The sequence below is a fragment of the Carettochelys insculpta genome, chromosome 1 (genome assembly GCF_033958435.1).
Source record: "Carettochelys insculpta isolate YL-2023 chromosome 1, ASM3395843v1, whole genome shotgun sequence".
NCBI lineage: Eukaryota > Metazoa > Chordata > Testudines > Carettochelyidae > Carettochelys > Carettochelys insculpta.
The window spans coordinates 153,173,647-153,189,339 of NC_134137.1; the positions used below are offsets into that span (position 1 = coordinate 153,173,647).

General features: G+C 44.5%; 1 protein-coding gene across 6 annotated transcripts in view; it reads right to left on the minus strand.

The window, feature by feature from the left end:
* The window catches only part of SH3KBP1 (SH3 domain containing kinase binding protein 1), a 335,142-nt gene extending 320,656 nt beyond the window's left edge, over window positions 1-14,486 (minus strand). For 3 of the 6 annotated variants that reach the window (XM_074983363.1, XM_074983365.1, XM_074983361.1), the window contains exon 1: window positions 14,124-14,481. In XM_074983363.1, the coding sequence (XP_074839464.1) occupies window positions 14,124-14,127 (4 nt within the window). In that variant the 5' untranslated portion in view covers window positions 14,128-14,481. Of the gene's footprint in view, window positions 1-14,123 lie in introns of all 6 variants that reach the window. The other 3 variants (XM_074983364.1, XM_074983362.1, XR_012643836.1) reach the window with 2 other exon arrangements.
* Between the last annotated feature and the right edge of the window lie 1,207 nt (window positions 14,487-15,693).

Below are 15,693 nucleotides of genomic sequence, written 5' to 3' on the forward strand. Positions count from 1 at the left end.
AAGGATGGTAATGGTGACTGAGATTAGGCAGAAAAACAGTAACGGAGAATTTCAACTAACCCTGTACTGACATGTCACCTCAGGAAGGGTTTCTAGACACCATAGATTACTGCTTCTTGGTGCAGCTTGTCCTGGAACCCACACAGAGAGAGGCAACTCCAGATTTCATTCTAAGTGGGGCACACAATCTAGTCCAGGAGGAGAATATAGCTGAATTGCTTGGTAATAATGACTACTGCGTAACTAAATTTAACATGAAATGAGACAGCGAACTGAACAGAAATTGAAACAAATAGTCACAAGGTGAAAAGCCTGCAAACTATACTGAGTCTACCTAAAAACACCACAATAAAGGCTCAAAGTAAATGTCTACCCCAACTCAAAATGAACAGTAAGATGATCAAACCACCACCACCAGGGCTCAACAGCAGAGTATAGGAGAGAGAAGGAAAACCCATCCTTTAAAAAATGGAATCAAATCCTACTGAGAAGGACAGAAGTATAAACTCTTGCAGGTCAAGCATAAAAAGGAAGCCCAAGAAAGAATTTGAAAGAACATAAAAACAAAACAAAAAAAATTAAGTATATCAAAAAGCAGGAAGTGGTAGGGGGCAGGTGAGGCAGAAAGCAGGCTGCTTATCAGCTCCTCTTTTTTCACAAAAAAAGCAAAGCACTGTATGCTACTGAAATATGTTATGAGGTTGGGAGACACCCACAGGTGGCATTTCAGTAGCAACAAAGCGGCAGCTGTCACTGGTCACACAGGAGTTAATGGCCCATCAAGAAGATTGCTCTTTCATGGACTCCTTACAGAAGGCATGCACACAACTGGGGCTGCCTAATCCCCCCACCACAGCAAGGATCCTTCTGCAACCCAGAAATTATAAATGAGGGTTGATGACATCACCACTTGGCTTCTCTTCTGCCATCTCAACACCTGAAAGATCACCTGGAAGACACCTGAACTGAGACTAGTCCCAGGCTTAAAAGCAAATCAGTTTGTGTATTAAGTACTGTGAGCTGCCTGTAACACCTCTCAGTGGGGTGGCCATGTTTGTCTGTAGCTTCACAACAACCAAGTAGTCTTGCAGCACTTTAAAGACTAACAACTGTATTTATTAGGTAATGAGCTTTCATGGTTAAGACCCACTTCATCAGATTTGGAGCAAAAGTAAGAAACCAGTGTTTATATAGCAGGGAGGGAGAGGCAGGGAAAAGCGGGGGGAGGAAAAAAGAGTACCAGGGTGCATAAAATAAAATTTTTAAAAAATTTAAGTCTGATGTTTTTATCTAAATCAGATGTTTATTTTTTCCATCATCAATACAATACTAAATTTCTCATTTAAAAATAACAATGACAGTTAAATCTCATCAAACATGCTACACGTACATTTAATCTCATAACAATGAATTAATGGCTCTAGTCTGCCAAGCTTTGCTTTTTAAAAGTTTTGGGCTTTCAATTTCTGTTTCTCAGTGGACTGAAAAGTAACATGTGCAAAGACAGATACAAGCTGGATAGCACTGTTTTTGTTCTGTGCTTATGTTGTGGTGGACTTAGTTAAGATATTGTCTTAAGATAGAGAAACAATATAAAGAAAAGGACTGGTGCAACATGGAAAGGAACAGTGGACTAGAAAGAAAAAGGGAAGACATTATACAGCGCAGACATACAACTGCATATATTCACCAGCACTTCTGCCACAGAAAAGCCATCATTGCTTCTGGGTCTAAGAATAGTTTGAAGAAATCCATTCCCTGGATAAAAAAGGAAAATATGACAAGTGCAAGATGATGATGCAGGGCCTAGCTGCAAAAATGAAACCTGCTTATTTGGAGAAAGTGATATGGATATGCCTGAGTGGATCAACAGGTTAGTAAAACTTAGAAAGTTCACTTTGCAGTACATAATTCTTCAAGACTCTCTCTATGCCTTTTAGTATAAGTGAGGTGATTTGAAAAATAAATTCCTAAGCTGTTTGTTTTGTTATGTTGGAGGTTGCTAGAAAAAACGTTTAGCTTAAACAAACCTTAAGGATTAACTAATTAGCCAACTAACGTCCAAGCAATTCACTGACAGCTAATATGAACACCACAGAAGAGATCTGGAAATGGGGAGGAAAATGCTTACAGAAATTAAATAGAAAAAAAAAGTTTACACTAATTTAATTGATTCCAACGCCCTGAGTATGAATAATTTCCACAATATACAAGCCCCTATGGGTCAGAAATCCAGCTAAATTACTAGTGTGTTAAGTGATCCTAGCCAGTGGCAAAGCAGCAGCAACAGCAACTGCATGCTAGATTACACATTAGACTTAAAACAGAGCTGAAGGTTTATGAAATCACAGGAAGTTGTTTTTGCATGGTGTATTTAGTTCAAAAAGAGAAGATTCCCTAGCACAGGGGTCAGCAACCAAAATAACAAGAGCAGACATTTTTTCCAATCTGGTAAAAAACTCAGTAATTCAAGAGCCACAATGCATGTGAATATGAGATGATCCTTAATAAATAACGTGAAACCATACTTTTTGTAACCACTATTTTCAAGAACAGAGCACACACAATGATTTCTAATGCAAGTCATGTTTACTGCAGGATGTTCTCAAACATTTTACATATTCTACTTTCTCACACTTCACATGCACGTTTATACCACTATCTTCCTGACTTTCACTCCCAAACCTTCTCTCTATGCTGGGGAGAGTTATCCAACATTTTGAGGTCACATGTTTGCTATTTAGATATGAGTTGTTCATTTTTGGGCTTTTAGACAGTCACAGCTTATCAAAAACTATCAGCAGGTTTGCTTTTTTTTTTTTAAAAGTTATTTTGCAATTATAACATCAAGAGCCACAAAGATAGTCCTTACAGAGCTGCATGCAACTCCAGAGCTGCATGTTGCAGACCCCTGTGCTGGAGGAGACTGTTGTAATTGGTCACAGCCACACTGCAACCAGAATTGATACCATGCCACCAAAAGTACATTTGGTGCACAGTGGAGGACAGTGCGAAGATGTCAACCAAAGTGAAAGAAAACCATGCCAATGTTTCTCTCATTTGAAATCTCTAGGAAAATTCAAGAGACTTGATTTCTGATCAATATTTCTAGATATTTCCTCATCATAAAACAAACAGAATTTGTACTTGAACTTCTAAACAACAGTGGAAAGGGTACTACTTTATGAACCAATTGTCGGCACTTCCCTTTTATATCATCAGGGACATTTCATTCACCAAGTGAAATTCAGGTTTGAAGGGGAAAAAAAGGTTTCTCAACACCAAGGGCTTGTCTACACTTGCCCCCACCTTTGAAGAGGGCATGGTAATCAGGGTGATGGGAGTTTACTAATGATGTGCTGTGGTGAATACGCAGCACTTCATTAGGCTAATTCTCCCCCACAGCAACTTCAAAGTGTTAAGCTTCGAAGTGCCGGCTTGCGTGTAGCTGTGGGCACTTCCAAGTGCCTTTACTCCCCAAAATTTTGACGAGTAAAGGCACTTTGAAGTGTCAAACTTTGAAGTGCCGGCATACGTGTAGCCACAGGCACTTCAAAGTTGCTGCAGGGGAGAATTAGGCTAATGCAGTGCTTCATATTCACCACAGCACTTCATTAGTAAACTCCCATCACCCTGATCACCATGGCCCCTTCAAAGGTTGGGGCAAGTGTAGAAAAGCCCCAATAGTTGTATTGTGTTACAGCCTTTATGTAGCTACTGCTACTGGAATTCAAATGTCCATCTGTAATCATTCATAGGGAGGAAAGAGAACACTCACCCTGTATTTACTAATAAAATTAACTGCTACCAAACTGCACTATTGTATCTTCTCTCTCACACATATTCACAGACCTAAAACTTTTAACTTTGCCCCCCTGGATGTGAAGACCCTCACTGATTACTTTCACATAAGTTGAAGCAATTATCTAATTTCCACTTCTCCCACCCATCATACCGGTTTGCTTTTATTTATAAACAGGACATTCTCAGCATGTAATGCATACTTCCCTCCTCACAAAATACTTTCCTTTGGTTCACACTTTTGTACTCTACATTTAGACACACAGTGATAGGAACTCTATAAAAACACACAATATACTAAAACAGTGATTTTAAAAACTGCCACAGAGCAAACGAAATTATCACAAATTTTCCCTCCCACCTCAGACCCACCAGGACACAAATACACCTTACTATTTAGAAGTAAAAGTTCAGCAGCTTATTATATACAACTATAACTCCTCCTGTCCTTTCCCTACACTTCGCCTATATTAAGTAGCAGCAGTGACAGTCAATGTGTTATTCATAAGGTCAGTGCAGATCTGCTATGTAAATTCCAACATACACCTGTTAAACACGTTACCTTACTTAACTCAAGTATTTGTCGAGAAGCTTCTTGACAATAACCAGAAAAATAACTGTTACAAAATAAGTAAGCTGAAATATATTTATATGCCTTCTAAAATAAAAATGATTAGCAGAAATCTTACATTTCAAACAGTTTGGGAATACTTATACAATTAGCACTAGTAGTGAAAGAAGGCCGTTTATTGTTGGCAAAAAAGAGAAGAACACATTATGGCATAATTCCCACTCTGAACAGAGAAGGATGCCCTAGGATATCTGGAAGACCTAAATGGAATACTAACCACCAGATTGTAGTTTCCCAGCTGTGCCTCTTTGTCTGATATATGGGCCAATTAGAATGCAGTTGTTTCACCCACAGCACATTTGCAGAATGTGCACTTCTTTCTCTTAGTATTGACTTTGAAGCAGCAATTACTACAGAAGTCTGTAACAACAGTGGGGGACGCAGGGAGAAGTGAAGTGATATGCCAGAGGGTACATCCTGGCATTACAAAAAAAGGTTGTGTAATTAGAAATCATTCTCCAGAATCACACTTACATGGTCCCAAAAGATTACCTAAAAATGCACAATTGTACCTTTTAACTTCAGAATTCCTATATATGTCTTGTATTGTTTAAAAGAGAATCTGAAAGAATGCAACCTGGAATAGGCATTTGTGAGAAGGTTTGTAATTTCCTGGCTCCTGAGAGAAGCCAGTCAATTTATGGTTTTTGTGTAATACTTCCAGTAGATCGGTCGACATAACCTTTACAACGTCACCAAGCTTACTACATTTTATGAAAATGCCATAGAATGAACTCATGCATGAAAAGCATTCACAAAAGGCATACACAACGTGAAGCACCAAACAACTTGAAATAAGCCTTTAAACTGCTCTACTTCACCTGGTCTTGCCAACAGCCAATGTCACAATTACTTCAATGGAAGCAAGACAGAGCTTTGGTTAAAGAGAAGAGTACTTGAAAAAATGAAGTCCAATATCAGACAAACCTTAAAAAAGTGTTATGGGGGATTTTCATATAATAATACTATAGGTTGTGCAAGCAGTTAACATTGCTCACACTTCCATTAATAGGGCTCTGTTTATAGTTGGTTATAACTTTGCCAAACTTTAAGTGTTCATGCAGAGGTTTTCCATAAATGGTGTCTGCCTCAGGATGAACTTTTGGGAATATGTGGAGTGGGATTGAAGGAGTTTCATTTTACAATTTTCAGTCATTTCGGGGGAGGGGGGGGGAGTATTACGTCCACAATAACCATTTCCCTGAGAAACTTCATTGCCCTGTGCTTTGCAGCTGGTGCTCGATGTTTGGCTTTTTTACTTCCCTGTGAACAATTGCTTGATTTGGCTAACTTGCAAGTCTGGAAAAAAATAGTTTGCACATATTGAACGTGGTTAGAATCTGGAATCTAAAATCTCCACGATTCCATCTGCCCTGAACATACTCCAGCTCAAAATTCCAGGCGTTCTGTAGGACTTTCCCATCAATTGGCAGTAGCAGCCCCTTGTGGATACATCTACCCTGCCAGGGACTGCCATTGGTTGCGAACTGCCAAGCCTGGATCGAGAGACTCAGGCTTGCATTACCACACTAAATATCTTAGCCTGCCCCAACACTTTTTCCCCCCCAAGGTGGAAGAGCCTGATCTCCTGCACACACAGAAAAGGCTACGTAACTGTAAACAGCACAGACTCGTGCTTGTGGATCAACAGCCTCAAAGAAAGAAAGAAAAGACTGGGTATCAACAATGCTGACCTCCAGCCAACATCTGAATAAACACCAAATCACTTAATCATTCAGACATGGGAATCACTGCATTCCTGCCTTTCTGAGAGTACTGCTATCTCTGCCATTTGCTTTGCAAAGAATGGAGGAGCTGAAAAAAGACCAAATGTGCGGTCTCTGAATTGATCACATCACTTAAGAATTTCCCATGGTTCTGATGAACAGTCACGTGGCTGTAAGCATCCTTCAAGTCAACGACAGGGTACCGCTCATATGGATCGAGACAGTCTAAACATTCTAAAGGTTATATATTTGTGTACATGGGTTTTGCAGATCCACATCAAGTCTAAAGCCTCCCTCATATTTCTGAATGAGAAAAATATTGGAAATAAAATCCCTTTCCCCAAAACTGAGGAACCACTTCTTCTATGTCCTCGAACCATAAAAAGAACTGGACTTCTTAACTGAAGACAGTCTCATGAGGTGCTGCCTGCAAATGGATGGGAAAGTGTGGTGGAGATTAGGAGGGATACACAAACTGTGAGGTACTTCCCTGTCCCAGAGTGCTTAGCACTCAGAAATCAATTACAGCATAGCTCCAAGTACCTAGGAGGTAGAATAACCTGTTGCCAAAGGGAGGGAACAGGAGAGATTAGATATAGTAGAACAGTAAAAGATTGAGAAAAGGTCAACAAAGATGATCAAGAGACTAGAATGGCTTCTGCATAAGGAGAAGCTAAAAGATTAGGGCTGTTCGGCTTAGAAACAACTAGGAGACAACCAAGATGGGATATGGTAGAGGTTTAAAAAATCATGAATGGTGTGGAAAAAGTGAATAGGGAAGTGTTACTTACTCTTCTCCACAGTACTAAAGAAAAAAAAAAACAAAACAAAACAGTGATTACTAGGAAGCAATTCAATGTAAAACAGGAGGAAGTTCTTTTTCCACACAGTGCCCCGTTTGCCTGTGGAACTCATTGCCAGTGGATGCTGTGAATGCCAGAAATATAACTAAGTTCAAAAAAGAAATAGATAAAAAGTTTACAGGTGATAGGTCCATCAATGGCTATTAGCCAGGACAGTAAAGGCTGCCACCCTGCATACAGTCAGGACAGGTCTAAACCTCTGAATGCCAGAAGCCAGGGAGGGTAGACGGATGGAGTGATCAACCTTTGTTCTTGTACTGATGCTCTCAGAGAGAAAACTGGGCTTAGATGGACCACTGGGATCTGATCCAATATGGCCATTCTTGTATTCTAATTTATGTGGTGCTCCTTATACTATTTGTACCTGTGTACCAAGAGAACTAGTAACTCTTTTCAATGGTTCTGGGTAAGTCTTGTCATCTGAAACTGGAGAGGACTATTCCAATACTGGGGAGGACGAAGATGTATTCATGGGGATCTGTACAAAGACTGCTCTTAAACCGCTGGCTGCAATGAGGCTGGATCATCTTGGTCTTCTTCTAAAACCTGTGGTACTTAATCAGTACCAGACACATCCTGCAGCCTTGAGGGTGAATAAGATGCATGAGGTACCAGAGCAGTTCACAAACCTGGTCCTAGGGGTTTCAGAATCACCACTGATAAGGCATCAGAGTCCACGAAGTATCTCATTGCCCCTAGCACTACTCTTGTGACAGCACCTGTGTCAGGAACTAGATCTCTGCAAAGATGACAATGACTTTTGCATCCTCCTGTGGTACACTTAGATCTGTAAGTTGCCTCAGACCCTGAAGAAAAGTAAAGTAGAAATAATCACAAGGCAAAGGAGGCACAGTAGCAGGCAATACCAAAGGGAAGAGCAATCGAGATCGCTGACTGAACAAAGTGGGCATGACAGACGTGAGCTCTGAGAGTTCAAATGACTACACTGAAAATATGCCAGACAATATATGGACATATCAAGCTAAACCTGTTAAGGGGTTTTCCTGGAGAAACCTTAGGGAGAGGTCAGTACAAATTCCCCAACGCTGGTCAATGCAAAACCCAGCCTGGTGAAGGTCCATCCCATGGGAGGGTGACTGTCTGCTTATTACTTAATGCCAAGATCAAAGCCCCAGCCTTCATAAATAACAGACTTACCTGTCGAGCCTTGATTCTAGCTCTGAGAGGCCCGAACTTGTAACCCTGGAATAAATCCAGCCAACAGGTTGGAATAGGGCTGACTTCCAGTATATTTTCCAGGGTACAAGTAGGTTTTGCAGTTATTTAACATGTTTTCTCTTAAATGCTTGTACTTTAGGAATAAAAGTAAATGATTTTTGGAGAAGGAGCTGTGGGATAACATATAATTGCAGCAATACAAATGCTGTGGCCTTTGAAAAGAAGCACAGCGCAGGCACTGGGCTGTTTAGGCAGTCTGGCTCACTGAGGGTGTTGCAGTGGAAATCCAGGGAGCTGTAAATCCTCCAGGTGAGGAGGAAGTGAGAAGCACATTTCTGCCCAAAAGAGGAGACGGGGCGCACTGGAAACCCTTAAAAGGGTACCCTTGAGGGACCATGGCTGGGGAATACAGGTCCAGTTACCCTGAAAACGTGACAAGGAAAATATCTGTGGTTTAGCAAAGATGGTACTGAAGATTTCATTTGTACGTGGACACATGCCTCAGCAGTCATGGGTTTCAGTGTCTGCGGCATCAAAGCTGGAGTTGAACAACGTGATGCTGAGGATGTAGACAATACTAGTATGTGTGAAGAAGTGGATGGTACCATAACTCTACCTCCTGTATACCTGAACAGTCCAGTGCTGAAAGGCAAAGCAGGTCTTTAGCCACTACGCATGTTCTGGCATTGTCAGTACCAGTGCCCTGTGTCACTCAGGGGAATGAAAATGGCACCACAGAAGATCCCAGCAATGGAGTCAATTAAACAATACTCATACCAGTCCTGGATTCAACAACTCCACGTGAGCAGCTGAGAAACTATGCAGTACTGGGGAGCACACAAGCCAGAGCTCCTGCACTAACCTCAACTTAATCCTGGCAGGTCCCACCAGGGAGCCAGACCAAGTCAAACAGAAACGTCTCAGATTTCAAAGAGCGCAGGTCAATCCAACTTTTTCTGTCTCTTGCACGGTATTGAAGACAGAAAATGCTGCCTCCTTTCTGAATCCCTCCAATGGGCAGGGAACACAGAAGGGTGGGAACAACATCCAGAGGCACACACTGAGGTAAAGTTGAATCCACAGCTCCCTGCACTGAGCGGCTGATTTTTGTGAAAGGTCATAAAGCTGCTTTCATCCACAGGTGTCAAAGCCTCACCTCTCCAGACTTCTTGGTCTTAGTCTTGAAGCCCCTGGCAATCAGACACTTCCCCCCCCGCCAAACGTTCTCCCTTCTCAACACTTTAAACAAAAGGTATGAGGATCACTTACTGGCAAAGACACATTATAGCCAAGCAATACTTAAACGTTTGGAACTTAGGCATGCCTCACTTGGTGTCGGCTGACATCATTAAGTCCAAAACTGCAAATATAAAAATAAAAGCAATACATCTACACTAACACTAACTAAGTATGGATGTTGTTTATTAGAGAAGCTAACACCAAGAGAGAAGGGAATGGGGAGTGGTAAGGTGCACAGGTTCTGACCACCTACCACAGATGGGGAAAAGGAACAGAGAGGGCTGGGGGCAGCCCCACCCTTTTATACCATTGGCTATCAGGATGATCTTGCAAAGGGTGTGTGTGCCACCAGGAAGGGTACTGCAGAAGATTTTTTTCCCATAGGTTCAGCGCACTGGGTGAGCGCCTATTGGACATGCATTGTTGCTTGAAGAATCTTAATTCTATCATTCCCTAACCTTACAACTTTTTGCTTTGCAGCTTTAACATTCTTTTCATGTGTGTGGAGGGAAGGTTGGGGAGGGGTTGTTTTATTTGAGTATATACATTCACTAATGAGCCCAGTATGTAAGAGATTAGAGAGGGATGTAAATTGGTATCTAATATACACAGGTTTCCAAAACACACAGATTTAGAAAAAAACAAAAACAAAAAAAAAAACAGTGCCAGACTCAGGTTTGTTTTTAATAATTTATAGACAAGACTTGCAGCCTTGGATTTTGTGTGTTCATACATGAATACGTTAGAACCTCAGAGTTACAAGTACCAGAGTTACGAACGGACCAGTCAAGCACACATCTCATTTGGAACCAGAAGTTCAGGTACAATCAGGCAGCAAGCGAGACCTTTTTTTTTTTTTTTTTAAAAAAAAGGCAAATACAACAAAGTACTGTGTTAAATGTAAACTATTAAAAAATAAAGGGAAGTTTAAAAATAATATTTAACAAAAGGTAAGGAAATTGTTTCTGTGCTTGCTGCACTTAAATTGAGATGGTTAGAAGCAGCATTTTTTCTGTACAGTAAGGTTTCAAAGCTGTATTAAGTCAAGGTTCAGTCGTAAACTTCTGTGACAACCACCATAGCAATTTGTTCAGTCATGAAAAATTTCTGAGTTACACCCTCCATTTCCCAAGTGTTCGTAACTGAGGTTCTACCATATATACAATTTTACCAAAGTACAAAGCCATCTTCTGAAGGATGGAGCTTACCTATTCTTTGTATGTAGAAAATTTTCTACCAATTTAATCTTTAAGAGTCACGTTTTCATTCTGAATCTTTGAAAAATACATAAAAAATTCACTTTCATTCTAGCTGCCTTCCCTATATAGCTTGTGTGTGCTTTTAAGTGGTATTCCTAAACTTAAAAGTAAAAGATATTGATAGCAGATCAAAATACCTCCAACCCTCTGGCCAAAGAGAAAGATTAGAATGAGTTACTGTGAGTTCAGAAAGGAACTCTTAATAAAATGAATGACCAAAATTTTATATGAGATTGTATGTATGTTCATTTGTTCGCACATAACCAAAGAAATCATGGCATTTGGGCAACAAACATCAGAAAAACATATAATTTCCCTTAATTTCAGCCTGGTTTGTAAATAAGCCATGGCTTGAAGAAAAATTAAAGTTACTTCATGTTGCCTTATCACTTCCTTTAACTTCCTCTGTGGCCATGCACTAAAAGGGAAGGTCAAATATTTTAAGTTTTGTGTATTATATCAGAGAACCTTATTCATCATGGCTCATACATGAGCAACAATTGAAGCATACCTTTTTGACAAGTGGCTAAGTAAAACACTATATTCTAAGCAACAATGACAGAAACGTCCTGTGGCAGTTAACTTTTTATCATAATAGGCACATGGCAAAGAATAAAATATACTGAAAAACTGAACAAGAACAGAAAGAAAAACTCCTAAGAGTTCCAGGCCGGAAGAGACCATCAACTCATCTAGTCTCACCTCCTGTATCACAGACCATTTTCTTTCACCCAGATACCTCTATTACAAGCCCAAAGACTTGATTAAACCTACAGTACTTCAATTTTCAAAAAACTAAATTGCATACTGTAAGGAAAGAAAAAGATTACGGTGTCACCAATGTCAGAGGCCTTTGCAATGGCAGGGGAAAGATTAGGTGAGATATGCCCAGATGATCCCAGCAAGTGAGCCACCCCCCATACTGCAGAGGAAGGAAAAAAAAAATCCTCAATTTCTCCAGGTCAGAGGGGCAGAGAGAACTCCTGCCAGATTTGGGGATGTGAAATCAGTAAAACCCTGAGCATGTGAGCAAGACATAGCAGGCAGACATCAGTAAGGTATTTCCTCATGGCTCTGATCCACCCCTCTGGGTACCCTGGCTCACTCCCTGGCCAGTCTCCAATGTGTGCACATGTGCAAACAAATGTACAAAGAAATCATGACTGTTCGGCAATAAACTTATCAGAAAAACATATAATTTCCCTTATTTACAAGCCAGGCTGAAATTAAGATCTATTTATCCTTCCATTTTTTAAAATAAAAAAATTCAATATCATATTAAAGTCATATTGCAGACTGGGGAGTGCAACCCTACTCCCGACTAGAGTAAACCCTTGACATATGTGGCTTCAAGTTGTGCGTAACATACTTTTATGTGAGTTAACTGCAACTTGACACTGCTCTGTAGCCCCTTCTCCCTGCCTTCTGACAGCCACACCACTGGGAGAAGGCAGGGGGAAGGCCTTTGCTTGTTGGTTTGCTTGTACAACTCAAACGCAGGGGGCAGCTAGGTGAGCTAAAAGCCTTTCCCCCAGTGGCTTAGCTGTCACGCTGATAGCTGTACTGCTGGGTGGAAGGCAGGGAGAAGCAGCCAGGAAACTGACCTGCTCTGGTGGGCTGTTCAGTTTCCTGGGTCCACAAGCGAAAGAGGGCTGGGAACCAAGCAGTACTCTGGTTCCCATCTCCCCCCGCCTTGCACGAAAATTCGAGTTATGCAGGGGTTGCAGGAACACAACCCCCGTGTAACTCCAGGGTCTACTGTACAGAAATGGAGATGAATGCTCTAACAGTGACCTAATCCTCTAAAACACACCTATTAAGTGAGATGTTCTGGGATGACTATTTAGTATCAACAAGCCACTGACCTCAGACCAGTGCAAATGAATCTGTTCCAAGGACTGAGTGAACATGTTTCACTTCAGTTTCTAGGACTAAGTGAAGCTCAATAGCAAAAAAGCTGGTAATCAATCTTGTGCACCTTTGTGTGTTAGTACAGTTTCCTAAATATCCTTCTAACATGTCAGGTAGCTATAAAGATTTGTTGATTATGGTCTTATAATTTCCAAAACACATTACCAAGCATCACTACTGACAGACATTTGGAGCATGTTTACACAGGTAAGCGATTCTATCCATTCACTATAACTGATGGGATAAAGACCCTGTCCTGTCCACTTTCCACCTTCACTGTACACAAAATGGGATAGCAGTTTATCAGAGAAAAGGACTTAAAAGCTAGCTTTTCAAAGTCCACTTAGCCACTCTCCCCAGCATAGGCAAATCGACTGATCCTAGCCCAGCCACACATGCAAGAGTTTCTGCACACACCAGGGTGCCTATAAAACACCATGGCAGGGGGGTAGAGTAATCATATTTGACCTTTCAAAAAGAGCACACCCCTGCAAGGGAGTGGATCTGTGTCAGTATGTCCCAACTCACCTGGTAGTAATGTGCTGTATACGCACACTAACAAGAAGTCCTGTGGCACCTTATAGACTAACAGCTGTTTTGGAGCATCAGCTTTCATGGGCAAAGACCCACTTCGAAGCAGGTCTTTGCCCATGAAACGTTATGCTCCAAAACAGCTGTTAGTCTATAAAGTGCTACAGGACTTCTTGCTGTTTTTGAAGATACAAACTAACTTGGCCACCCCTTTGCTACCTATACATGCACTGTGACCCACTACTACCAGGTGAGCTGAACGAGACTGATGGCCGCTCCCTCGCAGGGGTACCCGCTTTTTCCTACAGTAACCCTACTGGGGTCTTTTTAGCTGCCCTCTGGAATCACCCCTCCCCAGCCTACACACGTGCGTGCGACACTCGCCCACAGCGCTCAACAGATCGCTCAGGAGCCAGCAGGCGGCGGTCCGGGCGTGCGCCTCCCAGCCAGCCGGAGCCTGGCACTGCCGTCGCCCCCGCCCGCCTCCCTTCAGCCCCACGCTCGGCACAATAGGGCACTTCACCCCCCGCCCCCACCCAAGCCCTTCCCGCCCCCACAGGCCGGGCGGCGGGAATCCAGCTGGCCCCGCTGCCCAGGGAGCGGCCGCCCCAGGCAGGCGGGCACAGCTCCTCCGGCCCGGCAGGCTGCAGCACCGCCCGGGGCAAGGGCCACCCAAAGGCCTCCGAGATTTCCCTGCCCCGCGCGGACCGGGCGGCGGCGGCGGCAGCCCAACCACCCCGGCAGCACAAGCGCCGCCCGGGCGGGGCCCCTGGTCCGCTTTGCCCTCCCGGGGCCGCGCTGTTCCCGCCCGCCCTGGCGAGCGGCGCCCCCGGAGGGACAGCGGACGTGTCAGCCCGGCCACCCCCTGCAGCCGCCCCCGGCCCTGCCCCTCACCGCCCCGCGAGCTCGGCCGGACCTAGCGCGCCGTGGCGGGATGGGGGGAGCAGGCAGCGGCCCCCGCCGCCCGGAGCCGCGCACTCACCCATGGGTGTGGGGCCGGGCGCCGCCCGGCAGCGGGGCAGGCTCCCGGGAGCGCGGGAGAGAAGCCCGGCAGCGGCGGCGGCGGCTAGAGCCGGGCTGCGCTGCTCCTCGCTAGCGGCTCGGCAGCATCAACCCCGCGGCAGAGAGGGGGCCGCGGGAGGCGACGCGGCTTCCTGCCTCCCCGGGGCGCGTGCGGCGGCGCTGGGTCCCCCTCGAGGCAGCTGCAGCAGCAATCGCCGGCTCCGCTCGCTGGCTGGCGCGGCGCGGCGCGGCGGGAAGTGTCGCGAGAACCGGCCGCACCTCCCGGCCCCGGGCCGCCCGCTGCTGCGGCGGAGGGAAGGAACCGGGACTGGCGACCCTTCGGAGACAGAGGCTGGAAGCGCAGGCGTGGGGACAGCTCCGCTGGCGGGGGCCGCCCAGGAAGGCCGGGGCAGCTCCTCCCCCCGGGGGGCGGCGGGGGAGGGAGGCAGGCAGATTGTCAGCCCCGGGCGGCGGGGCACAGCGGCTCTGCTGCCTAATTTTAAATGCTCCGATCACCCCCCGGCCCGCGCCCTTGCTTTGGGGTGGCCTTGAGCTTCAGGCGGCGAGAACAATGGGGCTGGGGCTGGGCCCGCCCCAGCGCGCGGGGATGGGGGTGGCTGAGCTTTCAGCGCCCTGAGCAATTTCTGACACCTGACGTTCAAAGTCCCCCGCCCCCGTCCCAAGCTGTAATCAACTGACCCCTCCATTCCAGCCTCGCAAACTGGGAGAGCCGGGGGCAGCCAGAGCAGTCTCTGACAGGTGTGTAGCAATGATGCACAACTTACCAGGTCTACACCTCCCGGCCAACGCGGCCCTTCTCCCAGCGGTCTGCTGTATCCTCAGACTTACCGCTCAGGCTAAGTACCTTCAATCTCTTAGAGAATAATAAGTCCCGTGGCACCTTATAGACTAACAGACATTTTGGAGCATAAGCTTTCATGGGCAAAGACCCGCTTCATCAGATGCATGAGTGGGCGGGTTTCAGAGGAGGATTTAAGGGTGGGGGGGTCTCAGTCAAAGGGAGGGCCAGAGCTCACACGGTCTGTTCAGTCAGGGTGGAAATAGCCCATTTATCAATAGTATACATCCAAAGGAGAAAAGAAGTCAGATCACTCAGGGGGGATGTTGCCCATTATCAGATTCTAATGGGGAGGTGTGAACATCCAGAGGAAAGCAACTGCTTTTGTAAGGGGCCAGCCACTTCCAGTCTCTGTGTAATCCTTGGTTGAGGGAGTCAAATTTGCAAATGAAGTGAAGCTCAGAGACTCTCCCTCCATTTTCTCTCTTTATTTGTTGTTGTTGTAGGACTGCTCCTTCTAAATCTGTTACTGAGCATCCTGGGAGATTGAATTGTTCTCCTACAGGTTTTTGTATGTTACCATTCCTCCTGTGTGATTTACATCTATTTATTCTTTTAGGTAGAAACTGTCCAGTTTGGCCCATGTAAATTGCAGTGGGGCACTGCTGGCCCATGATGGCATATATTAGTAGATGTGCCCCTCTTGGTAAAGTTCATGTTAGGTCCTGTGATGATATTGCTGGTGTAGACA